Below are 22,001 nucleotides of genomic sequence, written 5' to 3'. Positions count from 1 at the left end.
TCTTTTGTTCAAAATCCTTTGATTCTCTAATGCTTCACACATGACATCTGAACTATTCTGCCTCCACAGTGTGGCCTTGGCACCCCTTGTGAACAGTACACTTCCTCCCAGGGTCCTTACACTATTTTCTGCTTCTTCCAGGTGCCCAGAAACCCAGTCCCTCTCCCGTCTCCCTGGGAAATCCCAGCTCTGTTATGGGCTCAGCTGTCTTAAGTCCCATTGCTTGTTACTGCTCTAGTTACTGCTCCAGTTACTGCTCCAGCCTCCAGAAAGCAATAAAATCAGCTTTAGCATAACATAATTCGTGTTTTCGTTTTTTCCTTATTTCCTGTATTAGTCTTATGTTACCAGAATTGTAGGGAGGATGTCACACACCCTTCCAGAGCCTATTAGAATGGGAGGCAAGGACATTTGTAAACTATAGCCCAGCCTGACTCCAGTACTCACCCCTAGGTGAACATACGGAGAAGGTGATGGCACCCCACTCCAGTACTCTTGCCTGGAAAATCCCATGGACGGAGGAGCCTGGTAGGCTGCAGTCCATGGGGTGGCTAAGAGTTGGACACGACTGAGAGACTTCACTTTCACTTTTCACTTTCATGCACTGGAGAAGGAAATGGCAACCCGCTCCAGTGTTCTTGCCTGGAGAATCCCAGGGACGGGGCAGCTTGGTGGGCTGCTGTCTATGGGGTCACACAGAGTCGGACACGACTGAAGTGACTTAGCAGCAGCAGCAGCAGGTGAACATAAAGATTTTTATTCCCTATGCCTGCCCACCTCTGGAGACTCCACCTTCAGGATTGGGATTGTGTTGGAAAAGGAACAACTGCACAGAACAGCTGGCTCAGGAAAGAAGAACCGCTGCACAGGTGGCCCAGAGAAGCAGACGCTATGGTGTCTGCATCCCCGCTGACATTCCTTCCCTCTCAGAGCCTGATTTTCCCATCTGAGCACATTTCTTTCTGTTCCATGGAACATCTTAGAGCACCCCTATGAAGATGACTATTATTTGTGAAATGTTATGATTCGATGGAATCAAATGGAACTCCTGTTGAACAAATGAAAGACACGTGGAGTAAAATTTAAAAAGAGGTAACCGGGTGAGGGACCAGGGGAGATGTGTCACCTGTGAAGGTCAGAGAGCTGCCTGCGGCCCGCAGAGCCGTGGCTGCAGCCATCAGGTGAACCTGTGGAGCCAGGGAGAGGCCGGGGTCCTCAGCATCTGAGGAGGAGCTTGGCGAGAGCAGCATCTGTGAAGAGTCATAGTATTCCAAAATGAGAGGAAAAAAAATCTTAGTAATCACTCTAGAAACATTTATCAAGAACTTCTCGTGGTCCGAGCCCTGTGCCTGAGTGCACATGTCTAAACTCGTTTAATTCTCAAAATCACACCAGAGGTGGGTATTATTTCTACCTGCATTTTACAGACACTGGGTCAGGAGGCAGTACTAGCTTTCCAGACCAGCTAGTAAGTGATGGAATCAGGATGCAAGTACAGGCAATCTGGCTCTAGAGCCTACACCCTTACCCAGCACTCTGCCTCTCAATAATCATCTTTTTACTAGAATAGAAACTTGTCATTAGCACTGAGTGACAACTATTTAAATACCCCCCCTTGTACTTAGTCATTTGCTGGGTATAATTGTTGTGCCAAGAAGTGCTGCCTTGTAAATGTATGATCTTGGTGAAAATTAAGAAGAATGGACATAAAACAATTATTTCAGGCTCTAGCTAACAAAACCTATAGTATTACCTACCACAACCTGGCTGGTAGGTGATGGATAAGTGATAGTCTAGGCAGGACTCCAGTGTTCCCCCCAAATTTGTCTTCCTAGGGACCTCCAGATCCTGGGGCTGTCTGGGCTTTTCTCTGGCAGGATCTGTATTTGGGGCATTGAGCTCCCTTCCCTGCTTGTTTGTCACTATCCTACAGTCTTCTGCGGAGAATTTAGGTCTTTGCATAAAGCTGAGCTCTCCTTTTGTTCTGAATTGGGCAAAAGAGATAATTTGTATTCGTTTAGGGTTTAAGTCCTAATAAAGCACACTATTTGAGGGTTTTTTTTTAAAAATTAATGACTTTGATTCTCCCTTTGGAGTTTGCTGATTATTACTGGACATCCAAAATTAAATCATTTTTCACAATAAAACCACTATTTTGTTATGTCCGGTGGAAATGGCTTTATGACCTTTCCCTGAGATGGAAAGCTCTAACTGCCCTCTGTTGGTCAAACATGGAATAACTGCTGAATGTACAGAAAAGTTTTTAAGTTGAAATATGGAAATATTTCATAGATGTGTGTAAAAGTTTCCCCACAAAGATGTTCACTGCAGTGAAGTTTAGAGAAAATACTGGAAAACTAATGAAAGGCAGGTTTAGTTAAACGATTTATGGTACATCCACATAACAATATTCAGCTAATATGATACTGTAGAAAATTTTCATAACAAGGAAAAATGTTCGCATTACATCAAGTGAAAATTTGAAATCACAAAGCTGTTTAGTATGCTCCCACTTCTATTATTTAAAGGATGGATAGAAAACTAAATGGAGTCACTAAATTGAAAGACAACAGAAAGGACATGTGCCAAGATATTAACAATCTTATCTCTTTGTGGTGGGGTTGTGGGTATTTTTATTGTCTTTCTGCTTAACCCTGTCTTCTAAATGCTACAATCAGCATGAATTACTTTCAGTAAAGAAGTGAAAAGCAGTGAGAGCTTTTTAAAAGAAATAAGAGATCGAATGCCCTAATCTTAGAAAATCTGGGGTCTAGAGTAGTAGTGCTGTGACTTACCCAAGACGAACCATCTAGTTAGATTTAACAGGGACTTTCCATTCACTTATTTTTTGATGTCTCATTATTTAGCCAGTCCTTTTGATGAAAAATCAGTAATATTAATAATTGTCTTGGCTATCGGTTGTTCATCACAAATGAGTAGCTGAGACTTGAATTAGAAATGAAGCTTTGGTATTTCCGTACATAACAAGCCGCTCCCTTGTTGCAGTCTATTGAAACTCAGCCCTTGACACAGGGTTTATAAAAAAGAAGAAAAATTTTAAAAAGACGTGAAGCTGGGTATTAACTATTTAGGCATTTAGATGGAGCACATTTGAAAAGATCACAGTGCACTTAGATCTATTTCTCTTGTGTGGGGATTCAGTTCAGTTCCATCTCTTACTTGAGTCCGACTCTAAAACCCCATGGACTGTAACACGCCAGGCTTCCCTGTCCATCACCAACTCCTGGAGTTTACTCAAACTCATGTCCATTGTGTCAGTGATGCCATTCAACCATCTCATCCCCTGTCATCCCCCTTTTCTTCCTGCCTTCAATCCTTCCCAGCATCAGGGTCTTTTCAAATGAGTCAGTTCTTCACACCAGGTAACCAAAGTACTGGAGTTTCAGTACTTTGAATGTACAATGAATGTTCAGGACTGTACAATGAATGTTTAGGACTGATCTCCTTTAGGATACACTGATTGGATCTCCTTGCAGTCCAAGGGACTCTCAAGAGTCTTCTCCACACCACAGTTCAAAAGCATAAATTCTTCAGTGCTCAGCTTTCCTTATAGTCCAGCTCTCACATCCATACATAACTACTGGAAAAACCATAGCTTTGACTAGATGGACCTTTGTTGGCAAAGTAATATCTCTGCTTTTTAATATGTTGGTCATAACTTTTCTTCCAAGGAGCAAGCATCTGACTTCATGGCTGCACTCACCATCTGCAGTGATTTTGCTGCTGCTGCTAAGTCACTTCAGTCGTGTCCGAATCTGTGCGACCCCAGAGACGGCAGCCCACCAGGCTCCCCCGTCCCTGGGATTCTCCAGGCAAGAACACTGGAGTGGGTTGACATTTCCTTCTCCAATGCATGAAAGTGAAAGTGAAGTCGCTCAGTCGTGTCCGACTCTTAGCGACCCCATGGACTGCAGCCTACCAGGCTCCCCTGTCCCTGGGATTTTCCAGGCAAGAGTACTTGAGTGGGGTGCCATTGTAGCCCCCAAAAATAAGGTCTGTCACTGTTTCCACTGTTTCCCCATCTATTTGCCATGAAGTGATGGGACCGGATGCCATGATCTTAGTTTTCGGAATGTTGAGTTTTGAGCCAACTTTTTCACTCTCCTCTTTCACTTTCAAGAGGCTCTTTAGTTTCTTCTCTTTCTGCCATAAAGGTGGTGTCATCTGCGTATCTGAGGTTATTGATATTTCTCCCGGCAATCTTGATTCCACCTTGTGCTTCTTCCAGCCCAGCGTTTCTCATGATGTACTCTTCATATAAGGTAATAAAGCAGGGTGACAATATACAGCCTTGATGTACTCCTTGCCCTATTTGGAATCAGTCTGTTGTTCCATGTCCAGTTCTAACTGTTGGTTCCTGACTTGCATACAGATTTCTCAGGAGGCAGGTCAGGTGGTCTGGTATTCCCATCTCTCAGAATTTTCCACAGTTTGTTGTGATCCACACAGCAAAAGGCTTTGGCATAGTCAATAAAGCAGAAGTAGATGTTTTTCTGGAACTCTCTTACTTTTTTGATGACCCGACGGATGTTGCAAATTTGATCTCTGGTTCCTCTGCCTTTTCTAAATCCAGCTTGAACATCTGGAAGTTCACAGTTCACATACTGTTGAAGCCCTGCTTGGAGAATTTTGAACATTACCAGCATGTGAGATGAGTACAGTTGTGTGGTAGTTTGAGCATTCTTTGGCATTGCCTTTCTTTGGGATTGGAATGAAAACTGACCTTTTCCAGTCCTGTGGCCATTGCTGAGTTTTCCAAATTTGCTGGCATATTGAGTGCAATACTTTCACAGCATCATCTTTTAGGATTTGAAATAGGTCAACTGGAGTTCCATCACCTCCATTAGCTTTGTTCATAGTAATGCTTTCTAAGGCCCACTTGACTGCATTCCATGATGTCTGGCTCTGGGTGAGTGATCACACCATCGTGATTATCTGGGTCGTGAAGATCTTTTTTGTATAGTTTGTGTTTTTTTTGCCTCCTCTTCTGAGTATCTTCTGCTTCTGTTAGGTCCATACCGTTTCTGTCCTTTATTGAGCCCATCTTTGCATGAAATGTTCCCTTGGTATCTCTAATTTTTTTGAAGAAATCTCTAGTCTTTCCCCTTCTATTGTTTTCCTCTATTTCTTTGTACTGATCACTGAGGAAGGTTTTCTTATCTCTCCTTGCTATTCTTTGGAACTCTGCGTTCAAATGGATATATCTTTCCTTTTCTCCTTTGCCTTTCGCTTCTCTTCACAGCTATTTATAAGGCTTCCTCAGACAACCATTTTGCCTTTTTCTTGGGGATGATCTTGATCCCTGTCTCCTGTACAATGTCACGAACCTCCACCCATAGTTCATCAGGCACTCTATCAAATCTAATCCTTTGAATCTGTTTGTCACTTTCACTGTATAATCGTAAGGAATTTGATTCAGGTCACACCTGAATAGTCTAGTGGTTTTTCCTACTTTCTTCAATTTAAGTCTGAATTTGGCAATAAGGAGTTCATGATCTGAGCCACAGTCAGCTCCTGGTCTTGTTTTTGCTGACTGTATAGAGCTTCTCCATCTTTGGCTGCAAAGAATATAATCAGTCTGATTTTGGTGTTGACCATCTGGTGATGTCCATGTCTAGAGTCTTCTCTTTTGTTGTTGGAAGAGGGTGTTTGTTATGACCAGTGTGTTCTCTTGGGAAAACTCTGTTAGCCTTTGCCCTGCTTCACTGTGTACTCCAAGGCCAAATTTGCCTGTTACTCCAGGGGTTTCTTGATGTCTTACTTTTGCATTGCAGTCCCCTATAATGAAAAGGAAATCTTTTTGGGGTGTTAGTTCTAGAAGGCCTTGTAGGTCTTCATAGAACCCTTCAACTTCAGCTTCTTCAGCATTACTGGTCAGGGCACAGTCTATCAGTTACTGTGATATTGAATGGTTTGCCTTGGAAATGAGCAGAGATCATTCTGTCATTTTTGAGATTGCATCCAAGTACTGCATTTTGGACTCTTTCGTCGACTATGATGGCTACTCCATTTCTCTTAAAGGATTCTTGCCCACAGTAGTAGATATAATGGTCATCTGAGTTAAATTCACCCATTCCAGTCCATTTTAGTTTGCTGATTCCTAAAATGTTGACGCTCACTCTTGTCATCTCCTGTTTGACCACTTCCTATTTGCCTTGATTCATGGACTTCACATTCCAGGTTCCTATGCAATATTGCTCTTTACAGCATCGGACCTTGCTTCTATCACCAGTCACATCCACAACTGGGTGTTGTTTTTGCTTTGGCTCTGTCTTTTCATTCTTTTTGTTGTTATTTCTCCACTGATCTCCAGTAGCATATTACCCACTCCAGTGTTCTTGCCTGGAAAATCCCATGGACAGAGGAGCCTGGCAGGTTATAGTCCATGGGGTCACAAAGAGTTGGACACAACTGAGTGACTTGACTTGACTTCACTGACCTGGGGAGTTCATTTTTCAGTGTACTATCTTTTTGCCTTTTCATACTGTTCATGGGGTTCTCAAGGCAAGAATCCTGAAGTGGTTTGCCATTTCCTTCTCCAGTGAACCACATTTTGTCCTGGACGGCTGCATGCTGTGCCTCGTGAGCCACCAGGCGTCCTGACTGTGAGCTGGAGAAATAACCACAGATGCTTCTGTGAACCTACTAGAACCCCTGTGAAACAGATGTGGTCACAACTCCATTTGTCACTGGGTTGTGGCATGCAGGATCTTTAGTGGGATCTAGTTTCCTGACCAGGGATTGAACCTAGGCCCCCTGCATTGGGAAAGTTCTAGATTGCTTTCTTCTAAGACGGTAGGCACTGAAGTGGCGGCTGCATGGTGCTGGAGCAGCTATGAGGAGATACCCCATATCCAAAGGCAGAGAAGCCCCAACAAGATGGTAGGAGGGGCTAATTGGCATTTAGAATCAAACCCCATTCCCACCAGAGACACTCAGAGGGCTCAAACAAGCCTTCTGTGGACCAGGACCCAGAAACCCACAGAGACTGAGACAGAACTGTGTTTGAGTGTCTCCTGTGGAGGTACGGGTCAGCAGTGGCCTGCCGCAGGGGCACGGGCTCTGGGTGCAGCAGACTTGGGTATGGCATAAGCCCTCTTGGAGGAGGTCGCCATTAACCCCACCATAGAGCCACCAGAACTTACACAGGACTGGGGAAACAGACTCTTGGAGGGCACAAACAGAACCTTGTGCATACCAGGACCCAGGAGAAAGGAGCAGTGGCCCCACAAGAGACTGACCCAGACTTGCCCATGAGGGTTCAGGAGTCTCTGGCGGAGGTGTGGATCAGTGGTGGCCTGCTGCAGGCTGGGGGCACTGGGTATAGCAGTACATGCATGGGATCTTTTGAAGGAGGTCGCCATTATCTTCATTACCTCCACCATAGTTTGAAGTTGTCGTTCAGTCATGTCTGACTCTGTAACCACATGGACTGTAGCCTACCAGGCTCCTCAGTCCATGGAATTTTCCAGGCAAGAGTGCTGAAGTGGGTTGCCATTTCCTTCTGCAGGGGATCTTCCCGACCCAGGGATTGTACCCTGGTCTCCCACATTGCAGGCAGATGCTTTACCTCTGAGCCACTAGGGAAGCCCTCCCACCATAGTTTGGCCCCAGGTAAATAACAGGGAGGGAACACAGCCCCACTCATTAACAGAAAATTGGATTAAAGATTTACTGAGCATGGCTCCGCCCATCAGAACAAGACCCAGTTTCCCCCTCAGTCAGTCTCTCCCATCAGGAAGCTTCCATAAGCCTCTTATCCTTCTCCATCAGAGATCAGACAGGCTGAAAACCACAGTCACAGAAAACTAACCAATCTGATCACATGGACCACAGCCTTGTCTAACTCAGTGAAACTATGAGCCATGGTGTGTAGGACCACCCAAGATTGACGGGTCATGGTGGAGAGTTCTGACAAAACGTGGTCCACTGGCGAAGTGTCGGGGTTAGTAAACTACAATGATCGAGCCAAATCTGACCACACTGTTTATGTCTTATGACATAATTTACTACGTAACCTATGACATCACTTGCGTCTTGTCTACGGCTGCTTTTCCTCAGCAGCAACGGAGCTAAATACAAACTCTGTGGCCTGGTAAATTGAAAATATTTACTCTCTGGCCCTTTACAGAAAAAGTTTTCAGACCCCCTACTCTTATAGATTATTTTAATCCTATATTGCCTCAGGATATTTTAACGTTTCACCAACCCACTCCAGTATTCTTGCCTGGAGAATCCCAGGGAAGGGGGAGACTGATGGGCTGCCAGACTCTATGGGGTCACACAGAGTCGGACATGACTGAAGCGGCTTAGCAGCAGCAGCAGCAAAGGACTCTTAGCTGACAGTTCCAAACAGATGTCAGAACAAATATCAGCGCTAGGAAGCCCCCAAATGGCAAATTGTTTTCTTCCGATACTCTTTTACTGCCTCAGAGAAGCAAGCCACTCCCAACCTCAAATCTAGGGCAGTTTCTAAGCAGGCGGGGGTCCCTGCAGGGGAGAAAGGCTGTGGAATGGTGGAGCCGTCCCAAGAGATAGGGACACCAGCAGATAAGGTGCATCTTATCAGGGCACAGGGGATTATATTTCCTAATAAATTCTTTTCCCACTTGATGGAATCATATTGAATAAAAAAATTTTTTTGATGTCTGATCTTATTTATTTGTTACTCTTAGAACATCTCATTTTTGACTGGACTCAGAAGTAGAACCTCTCTGTGAGGACAGCCTCCGTCTCTTGGCAATCTGTTCCCGCTGTTTTTCTTTGGCCTCCTCCGTTCTCTTGGCCAAAAGTTTAGGCGATACGCCAGTGTTTGTGTTGCAGAACTCGTGGAGTCACGAGACGCTGAATCTTGGGTGCTTTAGTCTTAGGTTTCTTACCGTCTTTGTTTAGGGGCTTTCGCACAACATACTGGCGGACATCATCTTCTTTAGAGATTGAAAAGTTTGCGGATTCTGCTAGCTCTTTTGGGACCCAGGCGACGAGGCACTGTAGTATCAGTGAGTCCAGGAATATCCTTCTCCCCTTTTTTCATGATGACTGGTATCCACAATGCAACCCTGTACAGATTTGTGCTTTCTCTCTCCAGTCCTTCTTGGTCTGTAACAGGAATGCCCCTTACTCAGTAGCAGGTGAACTCAGCCATGGGACAAGACATCCTGCTTCATGGGGAAACCCTGCTTATCGTTCCCACCACTGATTCGGACCACATAACCCTTCCATTCTTCACCCAGAGCATCAGCAGCAACTTCTGTGGCCATATGCTTCTTGTAGAAGGTACAAAGTTTTTGTTCATCGTCCGCTTCAATGAGCTTCTGGCAGCCAGTGGCCGGGAAAGAGATGTTCAGCTTCATTCTGAAGCTCCCGACAGCCTCCGAGGCGCCACAAAGAGCTGACTAAAAGATTTTTAAACTGTGAAGTGCTTAAACCTGAACTGATAAGACTAGTGAAAATGCCAGTCAAGAGGGTGGGAGGGAGAACTGGGGATGTGGCTCCAAGTAACTCACCCAGCCACCAGTTAGATTTGACCGTAATGCTTCCAGAGGTGCCTGGAACAAGAGTTCACTTAGAGACATAAAGGGGTGGGAGAGTAATCGGCAGCAGTTGGCAGGACAGCTACCAACTCAAACCAAATTGTGTGCGTGCTGTCGTTTCAGTCGTGTCCAACTCTATGACCCCATGGACTGTAGTCCACCAGGCTCTTTTGTCCATGGGATTCTCCAGTAGGGAATACTGGAGTGGGTTGCTATGCCCTCCTCCAGGGGATCTTCCTGACCCAGGGATCAAACCTGCATCTCTTATGTCTTCTGTATTGACAGGCAGGTTCTTTATCACTAGCACCACCTGGGAAGCCCTCAAACCAAAGTAATAAAACTCTATTTTCAGGGGACTTCCCTAGTGGTCCAGTGGCTAAGACTCTGCACTCCCAATGCAGAGGGTCCGGGGGGTCAATCCCTGGTTGGGGGACTAGATCTCATGCTTGCAACTAAGACCTGGCACAGCCAAATAAATAAATAATTTTAAAAAGAATAATAAAACACTATTTTCATAGGATTCTGGATGTGATTGTTATCATTATTTTAATTTTTACTTTTTGGCTGCACCATGTGGCATGTGGGATCTTAGTTCCCCAGCCAGGGATTGAACTGGCACCCTCTGCAGTGGAAGTCTTAACCACTGGACTGCCAGGGAAGTCCCAAGTTTGTTTGTTTGTTTGTTTTCCATTAACTTTTACTGGAGTGTAATTGATTTATAGTGTTGTGTTAGTTTCTACTGTTGGATGTGAGTTATTTTTGCATCCATATTTTATGTTGTTTTATTATAATTAACTCACAGAAATATAAAACATTCATAAGAACTGACATGCAAAGAGCTTAGGATGAGAATATTTTGGGGCCCATGTCATCTTGCACAGTGAAAATATGGTTACCAGTTACCATGGTTACCAATGTGCACTTCAAACCAAAGAGCCCCCTCCCCCACTGAATGTTCTGCCCTGGATAACACCCCTAGGACCTTTCACAACTTGAGGGGTGCCTCTTCTCACCAACCCAGCATGATGCCATCCTGAAATTCCTTGGCTCTATGATATCAATAACAATCCATGCCTTTATATACCAATAATACCAATAAAATCTATGGAGAGAAGTAATTATTTGAACATGATTTCTTTCATGTATTCATCTGTTGAGTTTCTACTGTATGGCAGGCATTCTTCTGGATCACAGAGGCTGATTACAGAGATGAATAAGACAGCAAAATGGATGCCCTCACCCTAGTTCTGAAAATTCAGGAAGGTAAAGACCAACAGAGGACCTCTGGTGCACCACAGTAAAAAAAAGAAAAGTTTTAACACTTCCACATCCGAGATGGTCTGCTGAAAGAGCAAGAAGCAGGCCTCCAACTCAGGGTCCACTTTCCCCCTCCAAACCTCAAGTGCAGGGATCTGCTTGGTGAAAGTTAAGTCACCTGTAGAACCCAGGATTCAAGATACTATGGAAAAGTAGCTTTTAGATTTCAAGGTTCTGGCATTCAGTGAGGCACACCTGTGGGGGGTAGATGGGATTCAGAAAAGAAATGACAGAGCCAATCTGAAGATCAGCCACATTTTTCAAGTGGACAGTGGGTAAGGCTAAGGAACAGCAGTGGTTAATGAATGCGGGTGCGTCAGAGGCTGAGGGAGAGCTGAGCTGAGTTCTGAGCAAGTGTGTCCTTAGCCAAGCTTTTGTGCCTTGGGACTTGGGAAACTGCTGGCAAACAGCCTCCTCCTCAAAACTGGGAGAGAAAGGAAAGGCCAGTCCTTCAACTGGAAGGAAAAGAAGATGGATGCTTTTGTTCCCATTTTTATTTCCTTTATTGTTCTTATTCACTGAATTAGAATTGGGAGAGAAAATTCAGTAGTTGGATCAGTACTTTGGAAATCTGTTGCCATTCAAAAGTTCTTTTCTTTAATGAGGCATGGAGGATAGAATCCATTTGACTAATTGCAGGGTTCCATGCCTGTAGGACTATCTGTTTGAGTGACTCCTGGAGGAAAAATAATCCCAGCACTATAAGTGTCTGTGTTCTGAAAGCAGAAACCACCCCTGCACGCCATGCCCCCTCCAAGGCTCATCGACCCTTTCCTCCAGACCTCATGCGGACTGGCCTGGAAATCATTTCACTGCAGGCTGGAGGTGGCCGCTGCCAGTGAAGTGCCCTGCTTTCCCAGAAAACCTGCTCCAACCCCTGCCTACTTGCTCAGCAAGTCCTCATTCCAGGCAGCTGATCTTGGATGTCCCTTCACCGTGTAAACAGAAACCAACTGGGAAACTATATTCTGGAAGGAAATATATTCCTCAACCAAAAAGGAAGATGAAAACTCGAACACATTCAGTAATGTAACCATGATGGCACATGGATTTTCCTACATCCCAAGTCTCTGGGGCTCCCTTCCTATTCTTTTTATACAGCCTTGCTTTAAGATGTAGGACTAACTGTCACCCCAATAGCCCTTAGCTCTGTGGTTTTCTCCAAGGATTCCTAGGGGAGGAGAGGCCATCTGGCAGAGGGGATGAATGAAGCAAGGTGGTCCAGGTAACTCCTTGTTGTGTTACCTACTGAACCAACCCAGGATCTACTAAGACTTCTTGTTACATAAGATAATAAGCTTCTCCTATTATTTTAAGCTAGGGATCCCCAACCTCTGGGATCTAATGCCTGATGATCTGAGGTGAAGCTGATGTAATAATAGAAATAAGTGCACAATAAATGTAATGCGCTTGAATCATCCAGAAACCCTCCCATCCACAGAAAAATTGTCTTCCACAAAACTGGCCCCTGGTGCAAAAAAGGCTGGGGACCACTGATTTCAGCCACCTTTGGTTGCAATTTCTATTACAGCTGAAACTTCCTAAGGATGGAAAAAGGAAATTTCGTTATACTGTTCAGAAAGGCTGGAGCAGGTAGGGAGAGCTAAGAGATGGCTTCAACCGGCCTTCATCAGGGCAGTGCTGCTCAAAACATGGTTCAAGGACCTGCAGCATCAGAATTACCTGGGCGTTTGTTAGGAATGCAGATTAAAGGGCTTCACCCCAGATGCACCAAATCAGAGTCTCTGGAGGAGGGGCTGGGAATCTGTATTTTACCCTTTCAGTAATTCTGATGCAACTATATTTGGAGAAGGGCTTCCTTAGTGGCTCAGATGATAAAGAATCTGCCTGCAATGCGGGAGACCCGTGTTCCATCCCAGGAAGGGGAAGATCCCCTGGAGAAAGGAATGGCAACCCACTCCACTATTCTTGCCCTGAGAATTCTATCAATCAATAGAGAAGCCTGGCAGGCTACAATCCATGGAGTCACAAAGAATTGGACACGACTGAGAAACTGGACTGGGAATCTGTGTTTTAAGAAATTCTCCCTCCAGTAATTTTGATGAAACTGTATTTAGAGAACACTGACCTAGGAGACTCCTACAACTGGGAGTGTGATTGGTCCAACAGAGGAAGTGTTGTGCCTCTTGCTTATGGCTGACCTCCCTGAAGCTGTGCTAATCCTCTAGGCCTCAGTTTCCTTTTCTGACACAACAATGTGAGATTCAAATGAAGAGCCCGATGTAAAAATGGTTTGAAAGAGCTAAAATCTTGACCCCCTAGGAGACTCCCTGAGCTGACTGTCATACCAGGAGACATGGCATCCAAGGCTGCAGACAGACGTGTTGGGCCAGGCTGGACTTTGCCTCGGCAGCCTGTGAGCTTATTTGGACAAGGCGTGCGTGTCTCCATCCGTGTCTCCAGGTGTCCAGAGGAACACCTGACGCGTAGAGGGTGAAGAGTTACGGCCATTCTTAATAGAACTCAATTGCCCCTGTTTTGAATTTCCTTTTTCGGATTGCTGCTTGAGTCAGTCGGGAAAGACTGGAAACCCAGGTTCTGTCTCTGCGGTTAGAGGAGGGCCAGCCTCTGTCGCAGTGCTGCCCTTCCTCTCCGACAACCTCAGTGACCTCAGCCTCCTCCCTCAGGAAAGGATGCTCGGGTTCTCCATTGAGGAGACCCGGTCCTCCCGGATTCGCATTTCCCCGGCCTTCGACGCCCAAGGATGCGCAAGACGCATTGCCCTGGAAACGTACGAACGATTAAGTCGCAAGCCCTCTCTCTCCTCAAGTTCCTAGGTGTCGACTGGGATGCGGGAGCCACCCTCCCCGCCAACAAGAAGGCCAGGCTTAGAGGTGGTGGCCGCGCGCGCTCCCGTTGCGCGGAGCGAGTGGTAGCGGGCGGAGAGGGCGAGCCCGCTGACCAGACGGCCAATCAGAGCCGGGAAGGCCAGCGGTCTAGCATCTGATGGCTACTCAGGAGCGGGCTGAAAGCTCTGTCTGCCCTGAGATTGGTCGAGCTTCCTGCCAATCGGGGGCGGACGCTAGCGGGGTTCGGCCAATAGCGTGAGGTAGCCGGGTCAGGCCAGTGGCCCTGTGGTCCCCACCAGTGGTCGGCGAGCGGGTCGGCGCTGAGGGAGTCGCCGCCCTCCATCCTGCGCGCGCTGCGCTCTCGGTCCCTTCGGCCCCGCCTGTCGGCCGCGCCGCGTCATGCCAGGAGCTGCTGGGTGCTAGTGCCCGGGCCGCCGCCCTCCCGCCCGCCCGCCCGCCCGCCCAAAGCCGCGCCCACTGCCCAGAGCCAGAGGGATGGTGGTAGTCACGGGGCGGGAGCCAGACAGCCGTCGCCCGGACGGTGCCATGTCCAGCTCCGACGCCGAAGACGACTTTCTGGAGCCGGCCACCCCGACGGCCACGCAGGCGGGGCACGCACTGCCTCTGCTGCCGCAGGAGGTACCTGGACCGGGGAGGGGTTGGGGGCGCGGGAAGGGCCGCAGAACGAGGAGCCAGTGTCCGGCAGAGCTGACCTTGGGATGTGAGCAGCGCGGAGGTGGAGGGTGGGGGTCGGGCCGAGGGCGGCGCCAGTCCTCTCTGCTGCCCTACCCACCCCGCTCCCACCACCCACCGATCCACCCCACCCCTTGTCAAACGCACTAGGTGTGTCTTCCCTGTCCCAGGAGGCACCTGGCCCTCCCATCCTCCTCCTTCCAGGATTCACTGCCTCCTGGGTTGGTACTCCCATCCCTTTGTCCCACTCTTATCTACTGGAGGAGGGAGGGTAGGCCATGGGAAGGGACCCTTGGAGCCCCAAGAGATGATAGTGTTTTCTAGAGAATCCAAGAAGACGCCTGGGTAGTTGTGCGGACCCAGTATCCAGCTGCCCAGAGAGTGGGGTCAGGGGCAGTGTGCAGATGTAAAGCAGGCCAGTTCATAGCTGTAGCCTTACCCACCTGACAGCTCCATGGCTCTCCCTCCTAGATGCTGTGCTGTGACGCACAGTGGTGTCCACTGGTCTTACTGAATGCATGTGACACTATCTTGTGAACGCCTGAAATGACCCTCCGGAGGAAAGCAGGAGGGGCCCTGCTGGACACTGAAGACAGAGGCTAGGAGATAGGGGTTAAGGTAGTGGCAGACATGGACACATGTGACAGGTAACATTCTAGATGAAGGGACTCAACCCCAGAAGGGCAAGGTGGACCTGGGTGAGGCTCTTGGGAAGTTTCAGTGTCCTCTTGGGGTTAGGAGGCTGTGCTCTAAACATCATGGGACATTTGTGAAATGGGCAAAACTCCAGGAGGACTTTTGTAATTGAAGAAAGAAAAGAGCCGTTGGAGACACGGGGTGCCATTTGTGTGTGTGTGTGTGCTCTGTCACTGGGAAACAGTCTGTTTTGAGAGAAAAAGCATAGGACCTGGAGATTATAGGCCAGCACTCCAATGCAAGCTCTTTCACAGTACGTGGCTCCATGTGAGTAATGTAAAATGTTACATGGCTTCATGTGAGTAATATAAAGTATTATTATCCCCCAATAATATTCGAGTCCTTGATGTGCACATAGAATAGTTTTAGAGGAGCTAGCTGTTGAATAAGCAGAAGGCATTTCCTATGTCCTTTGGGTGCAGATGAGTAATATCACCTACATTCACAGAACTGTAAATGCCTGTCTGTCTGATTCATCCATTCATTCGATGCTTATTTGAGGTTTCACTATGAGCCAGGCACACTGCACAAGACCCTGGACCACTTTGATGTACTGTGTTTGTTCTTTTATTTCACAAAGGATTTGAATGTTGGGAGAAAGGACTGTCTAGATAAATACACACAGACTTTTACAGAGCCAGAGCGATGTCGTAATATTGAAGTATGCAGTGGGATGCAATTTTAGTTAATCTGGAGGAGGTTTGTGGGAAAATTAGAGAGAATTGGCCTGGTTTCTTTCAAAGCCACAAGCAGTGAAGAGATTGGCGGGGGGGGGGGGGGGGGGGGACCCTGAGCATATTAGGGAGACCCTAGAGCTTCTCAGGGCAAATGTTGGTACCCTTATTCCCTGCCCTTGACTCCAGAACTATAACTGGACTGGGGACTAATCTCACTGCACAGATTAAGGAGGGAAGCAGAGCGGTACAGAGGGTGAGGAGTGGATGCCGGGCGTTATTCAACAAGCATCTGTGAGCCCTGCTCTGGGTGGCCTCACAATAGGTGAACAAGATGCTGTCCCTGCCCTCGGAAAACTTGGGCAGTAATACATAACCACCAACAGCACAAAGCACCTATTGTGCAAGGCACTATTATAGAGGAGAATGTGGGTATAGTGAAGGCACAATGGTGAGAGTGTTTAGTTAAACCTATCTTGGGGCAGGCAAGGGTCGACAGAGTAGAATTGCTCACGCAGGACTTCCCTGGTAATCCAGTGGTTAAGACTCAGTGCTCCTAAGCAGGGCTTAGATGCCTGGTCAGGGAACTAGACCCGCATGCTGTGACTAAGACGCCTGAGCAGCCAAATAAATAAATATTTGAAAGAAAGTAAAAGAAAAAAATTTCTCACAGAGCAGGGGATCTTGAATAGAAGCTCTTAAATGAATGGATGCTGCTAACGCATACCGTGCCTTGGTGTGAATTAGCAGAAGGGCGCTCAGCTGGGCTAGCGGAGCCTGCTCGCCGGGGTGCCCTTGCGCAGTGAACACTGCCGTATGGGGCAGTTGCATTTGCTGAATGGACAGAAGGAGTGGCAGGAGCACTGGGGACATGAGCAAAGGCACAAAGATGGGAAGTTCAGAAAGCGGAAGGACAGCGAAGGCTTTGAACTCTGGAGCAGAGGTAGGAGGACTGCAGGGAAGAGACCCGATTTAAGAGCTGTGGAAGGAGGGGAGGACTTGGTAACGGATGAGGGGGTGGGGGGATGGGGAGAGAAGCGGTCACAACGACGCCCCGCCAGGGCTCGCCTCCCCAGCCGCCGGACTGAAAGCGCCGGCGATTCCTCCCCAGTTCCCTGAGGTCGTCCCCCTTAACATCGGAGGGGCTCACTTCACCACACGCCTGTCCACCCTGCGGCGCTACGAGGACACCATGCTGGCGGCCATGTTCAGCGGGCGACACTACATCCCCACCGACGCCGAGGGCCGCTACTTCATCGACCGCGACGGCGCGCACTTTGGGTACGTCCTTCCCTCTGCCGTCACCTGCGGTCCTGGTGAGTGAGTGGCCTGGGCTGGGGCCCAGGACCGTGATACCTTCCGTAACACCCGGAAGAGGAGATAACCTGCTGGTGGGATTTAATAAATGTGCACTCTGAACTGGATCGGCCTTCTTAGTTTCTTTCCCGGAGGAGGCAAGGACAGCCCCAGACATCCCAGGTAACACACGTTGGGTAGGTGTGATGAAACCGCTTCTCTGCTGTGCAAAGACTGGAAAGTGGAATTCCACCAGTGTCAGTATCAACCTTAGGGAGGAACATGGTGTATGGTGGTGGTTCCCAGACTTCTTTCAATAGTTTTAAACAAACAGGGAGTTCTCTTGTGGTTTAGTGGTTAGGACTCCATGGTCTCCCTGGCAAGGGCTTGCATTCAGTCCCTGGTTGAGGAACTAAAGATCCCACAAGCTGCACAGTGCAGTGATAAATAAATAAATAAAAATAAAACAGGTAAGGGGAGGGCCAACATAGGGTTGCCATCCTATAGTATTGCCAAGTCTTAAAAAGAAAACCTTCAGTTGTTACTGTCATTTTAACAGTAAAACATGGGAAGACATAATCTCAAAAAAGAAGTCTTTCCCAGAAATAACTTCTGACAACTTTACACTCAAGTTAAAGACTCTGTGTTTCCGTTTCCTTGTTTGTGAAATGAGAAATAATTATAGCTGCTTTGCAGGCCTGTCATGTTTATTAAATAGAGTCTTGGTGTGACCTCTGGCCAGATCCTTTGCATATATGGCTGAAGCTCTTTGCCCCGTCCATCTAACTTTGGAGATGACTGGAGAACTAGCGTGGTCCTTGACCTTGAACAAAAGGAAACCCTCCACTGCTACATCTCTGTGCCAGCCTCCAAGTAGGCTTGCCCACACTGGGAAGAGGGTCATTTTTCATCCTCAGAAAGGAGCCTCTGGTCAAATAATTTGCTTTGAAGCATCTGGGTTTCCCCATTGGGCTGTCAGCTGCCTCCAATGCTGAGAAAACAAAGTGTCACATCTCTCTGCAGAGCTATAAAAAGATTTTTGTTTGCAGGCTGTTTGAGGGAGGAAAGTGCTGGCCCCAGCTGGCATCTCCCACAGTACTCCTCGCTGGGCCTGGCCACAGGGTTATGTTTTTCAGAGCTCACTGAGGTTTGCCTTCGAGCCTAAAGGACTAATTTTGGAAGGGGTGATGGGGAGGGGGCACTAGGTATGGCCTTGGGCTGCTGTGCCCATGCTCAGGTGGCCACAGCTGGAGAGTGGCAGGGCCAAGCAAGGGTGTGGCAGAAAACAGGATATTGTGGCATTCATCCTCAGGCTACTGGACTCCAGTGGCCTGTGAGTCACCAGCAGCCTGTGAAGTTGTGGAAAGATTCAGATAAAAGAGTTTAGGGCTTTTCTCCGTGGGTGAGCACATGTGCCCCCAGCACCCACTGTGGAGGCTGCTTGGGCCTCCCCCTGGGCTGGTTTCCAGTTAGGCTCAGTACATAGTCCTTTGGACTAAAGTCTGGACCATTGTGGGTGTGAGCTTGGAGTCACCTGTGTCTGCATCTGGGCCTCCAGCAGCCGTGGCTCCTTTAGTAAGAGTGTTCCTTAAGCTCTCTGAGCTCCAGTTTTTCCTCATTTATAAAATGGACGCAAGAGAGCACTTACCCCATGTCATTGAAGGGATTATATGGGATAACACCTGAACAGTGGCTGACAGATGATCAGTTAGTGAGTTCTGGCCGGTGTTGCGTCATGGTCATAAACTGAACTATTGAGGTAACAGCTTGATGTTGGGGTTTACTCATGCACCCTCACAGAGGAGCCCTTCCACACCTACCGGTGATAGGTCCAATGACTTAGCACTGCAGAATCTAAAGAGAGAACTGAAAGAGCTGAATTTTTATTTTAAGAAAATACAGTGTGTCATTTTTATTCACTCCTGAAACCAGTTTGTTCAGGTGTCAGGGTTCGGCAGTCATCTTCTCTGTATAGCATAATACTGATGGCAGGGATGGGTGAGGGGTGCAGAACTCATCCACGTGGCTAGTGGGAATGAAATGCTACAGCCACTTTGTCAAACAGGCATTTATGACCAAAAAGTTCTCCTGCTGACATTTACTTAAGAGGGATTGGTCCCCAAGTCCACAAAAATGTTTACAGGGAATATTTATCACAGCTTTACTCTTAAGAGACCCCAAACTGGAAACAACTCAAATGTCCATCAGTAGGAGAATGGGTAAATAGTTTATAGCACACCCATATAACAGTGTGATACTTAGCAGTAAAAGGAAGAAAAACAACAGAGGAAGGGAAATCCTGCTGCACACAATGTAGGAAATTAATCTCAAAAACACTAGGTTGAAGGGAAGGAGCCAGGCATGTTCTGTATCTTGATGTAGGTGGTGGTTGTTATGGGTATATTCATAGGTAATATTAACTATACCTCAATTAAAGTATATAAAGAGGTTAAATATATCTTTTCATTTTTCCTATATTACTTTCCTGTACTTAATAATTATATTAATAATGGTACTGATAAACAACCACTAACACTTATTGAGGGCTTTCTCTGTGCCGGATGTCTTTCTTTCTTGGTCTCACCATGCGGCATGTGGGATCTTACTTCCCTGACCAGGAATTGAACCCATGGCCCCTGCATTGGGAGCATGGAGTCTTAACCACTAGAAGTCATTGTGCCGGGTATTTTCTAAGAACTTTTTATATGTTAATTTATTTAACCCTTTCATAACATGATGGGGTAGTTTTCTGACTTTCTCCCCATTTTACAGAGTAGAAAATCAAGGCACAGAGAGATTAAATTCTCTTACCTGAGGTTACATAGTGGGCCGCCTGGGTCTAGAGCCTGTGTTCTAATCTCTGGGAGGCCCTGTCTGGGTCCATCAGCTCCCTCTCACCTGCCCTCTTTCCTTCCTGCTCAGCGATGTGCTGAACTTCCTGCGCTCAGGGGACCTGCCACCCCGGGAGCGTGTGCGGGCTGTGTACAAGGAGGCCCAGTACTATGCCATTGGGCCCCTCCTGGAGCAGCTGGAGAACATGCAGCCACTGAAGGGGGAGAAGGTGCGCCAGGCATTCCTGGGGCTCATGCCCTACTACAAAGGTGAGGGAGCCACGACCCGGGGCAGTCGAGGTGCACAGAGGGAGGGTTGCGAGGCATCTGTCAGTGTCGGGATCTCCACCAGGAGAGGGGGGTCACGGCTTCCTACACACCTGTCATACTTGGGATGGGAGCGAGTCCCGCTTCGCTTCCTGCCATCCTCAGTCACAGGGGGAGACTCAGGTGAAATAGGGCCCACCTTGCCTGCAGCGTCATCAAATTGCATTTCAGAAAGACACCTTCATCCTGTCCCATTGGTTTCCTTTGGCCCTGCAGAACCGCCTACCATCCCTGGTGAAGTTTGTGCCCCTCATGGGCCCACAGAGTGCCCTCCCTGGGGATCTGTCTCTTCCCTCCAGACATCACTGGGGTGGTCTCTCTCTGCTCCCTACCCCACCTCCCAGCCTCGTCCAGTGATGGGCTCTGTGTTCACCCCCCATAGACCACTTGGAGCGGATCGTGGAGATTGCCCGGCTGCGCGCTGTGCAGCGGAAGGCCCGCTTTGCCAAGCTCAAGGTCTGTGTCTTCAAGGAGGAGATGCCCATCACCCCCTATGAGTGCCCACTGCTCAACTCTCTGCGCTTTGAGCGGAGCGAGAGTGATGGGCAGCTCTTTGAGCACCACTGTGAAGTGGACGTGTCTTTTGGGCCCTGGGAGGCTGTGGCTGACGTTTACGACCTGCTGCACTGCCTGGTCACGGACCTGTCGGCCCAGGGCCTCACTGTGGACCACCAGTGCATCGGGGTGTGTGACAAGCACCTCATCAACCACTACTACTGCAAGCGCCCCATCTATGAGTTCAAGATCACGTGGTGGTGAGTAGCGCTGGCAGGGAGCAGAGTCCCGTCAGGGAGGGTAGCCGGTCCCCGTGGTGGCTCTGGGAGCGCGGTCCCCGGAGGGGCTCCTGGCTGCCCCAGCACCTCCTGAGGTGAGGACAGGTCCCGAGGCTCGGCTCCAGGAGGACGGAGGGGCAGCTCCGGGCTCCCCGGCTACACCTCGGGGCCAGACTCGAGGCTGGTGGTCCCCGGAGGATCTCAAGGCACGACGGTCTCTGCCCGAGGCTGATGGTGTCTGGTTAGCAAGGGCTTGACCGGCAAGTCCAGAGAGGTTTTTTCATTTTCTTGACCTTGCAAGAGAGTTTGTGCCCTTTTAGAGCCACGTTGCCAAGCTGATGTAGGCATAACCACTCTTCCACCCTCGTCCTCAGTGTCTCAGTGAGAACCTAGAACACGGTGGGGGGGACTTTGCCTGCGGGCCCCCCCACAGCCCCTGGCTGAAGAAGGAGCATCTTGTTTCCTTCTTCCCCCAGCGAAGGCCCCATGCTTCATTTTAGGATGTGGAAAGAGTCTTTTCCTCCCGAGACATACTGTTCACCACGTTTTGGAGATGTTACCCTAGTTGCCAAAGCCATGCACCAGGTTGGCCTTAGAAAAGCACAATGTTTACAGCCCTGCCTCAGGGTCTGGGCTTCTCCTTTCCACCAACCTGCCTTGCTTGAAGGGTGATTGCCTCCCGGGACTGGAGTGTACATTTCAGGGACTCCTTCTGAAGTCAGTCAAGCAGGCAGGATGTCTAGATCTTCTTTGAGATGTAACATCCTTTCTAGAGGCTCAGAATCCCTGCTTGCCACTATTCCATGTGTTAGGATCCAGTTTATGGTGAACCTCCCTGGACGGGGAACCCTTGTTTCTTTTTCTAGTCAGTGTTCTCCTTCCAGGAGATTGTCTGTCTTGGGGAAGGGAAGAAGGGGCTGGGGGAGAGGCTCAGCTGTCTCTGGAGCTGAGGGATGACAAGCAGGAAGCCAGTTTGGAGAGAAGAAGATCCAGCAGCTTCTGCTCCACTGTGTTTCCTTCTTGCTATGTC

General features: G+C 48.2%; 1 protein-coding gene and 1 pseudogene across 1 annotated transcript; one reads left to right on the top strand and one right to left on the bottom strand.

Annotated features, from left to right (window-relative positions):
• Positions 1-8,702: 8,702 nt before the first annotated feature.
• Positions 8,703-9,374, bottom strand: LOC138077179 (small ribosomal subunit protein eS6 pseudogene; annotated as a pseudogene).
• A 4,802-nt stretch (positions 9,375-14,176) lies between these two features.
• On the top strand, positions 14,177-20,957 carry KCTD7 (potassium channel tetramerization domain containing 7). The gene is made up of 4 exons (XM_068969323.1): positions 14,177-14,320; positions 16,856-17,025; positions 19,963-20,141; positions 20,581-20,957. The coding sequence occupies exons 1-4, from the start codon at positions 14,177-14,179 to the stop codon at positions 20,955-20,957; spliced, it is 870 nt and encodes a 289-aa protein (XP_068825424.1).
• Positions 20,958-22,001: the final 1,044 nt, after the last annotated feature.

The sequence above is a fragment of the Capricornis sumatraensis genome, chromosome 3, assembly GCF_032405125.1.
Source record: "Capricornis sumatraensis isolate serow.1 chromosome 3, serow.2, whole genome shotgun sequence".
In the NCBI taxonomy this organism is placed as follows: domain Eukaryota; kingdom Metazoa; phylum Chordata; class Mammalia; order Artiodactyla; family Bovidae; genus Capricornis; species Capricornis sumatraensis.
The sequence above is the reverse complement of the archived record's forward strand: the minus strand, read 5'-3'. Positions and strand labels throughout refer to the sequence as shown.

What these genes read in the sequence shown, in the direction of transcription:
- KCTD7 (XM_068969323.1), top strand. Translation starts at nt 14,177, where the DNA reads ATGGTGGTAGTCACGGGGCGGGAGCCAGACAGCCGTCGCCCGGACGGT. An exon ending in TGCCTCTGCTGCCGCAGGAG is followed by an intron (nt 14,321 to 16,855) that starts GTACCTGGACCG and finishes ATTCCTCCCCAG; the next exon opens with TTCCCTGAGGTCGTCCCCCT. An exon ending in GCTCATGCCCTACTACAAAG is followed by an intron (nt 20,142 to 20,580) that starts GTGAGGGAGCCA and finishes CACCCCCCATAG; the next exon opens with ACCACTTGGAGCGGATCGTG.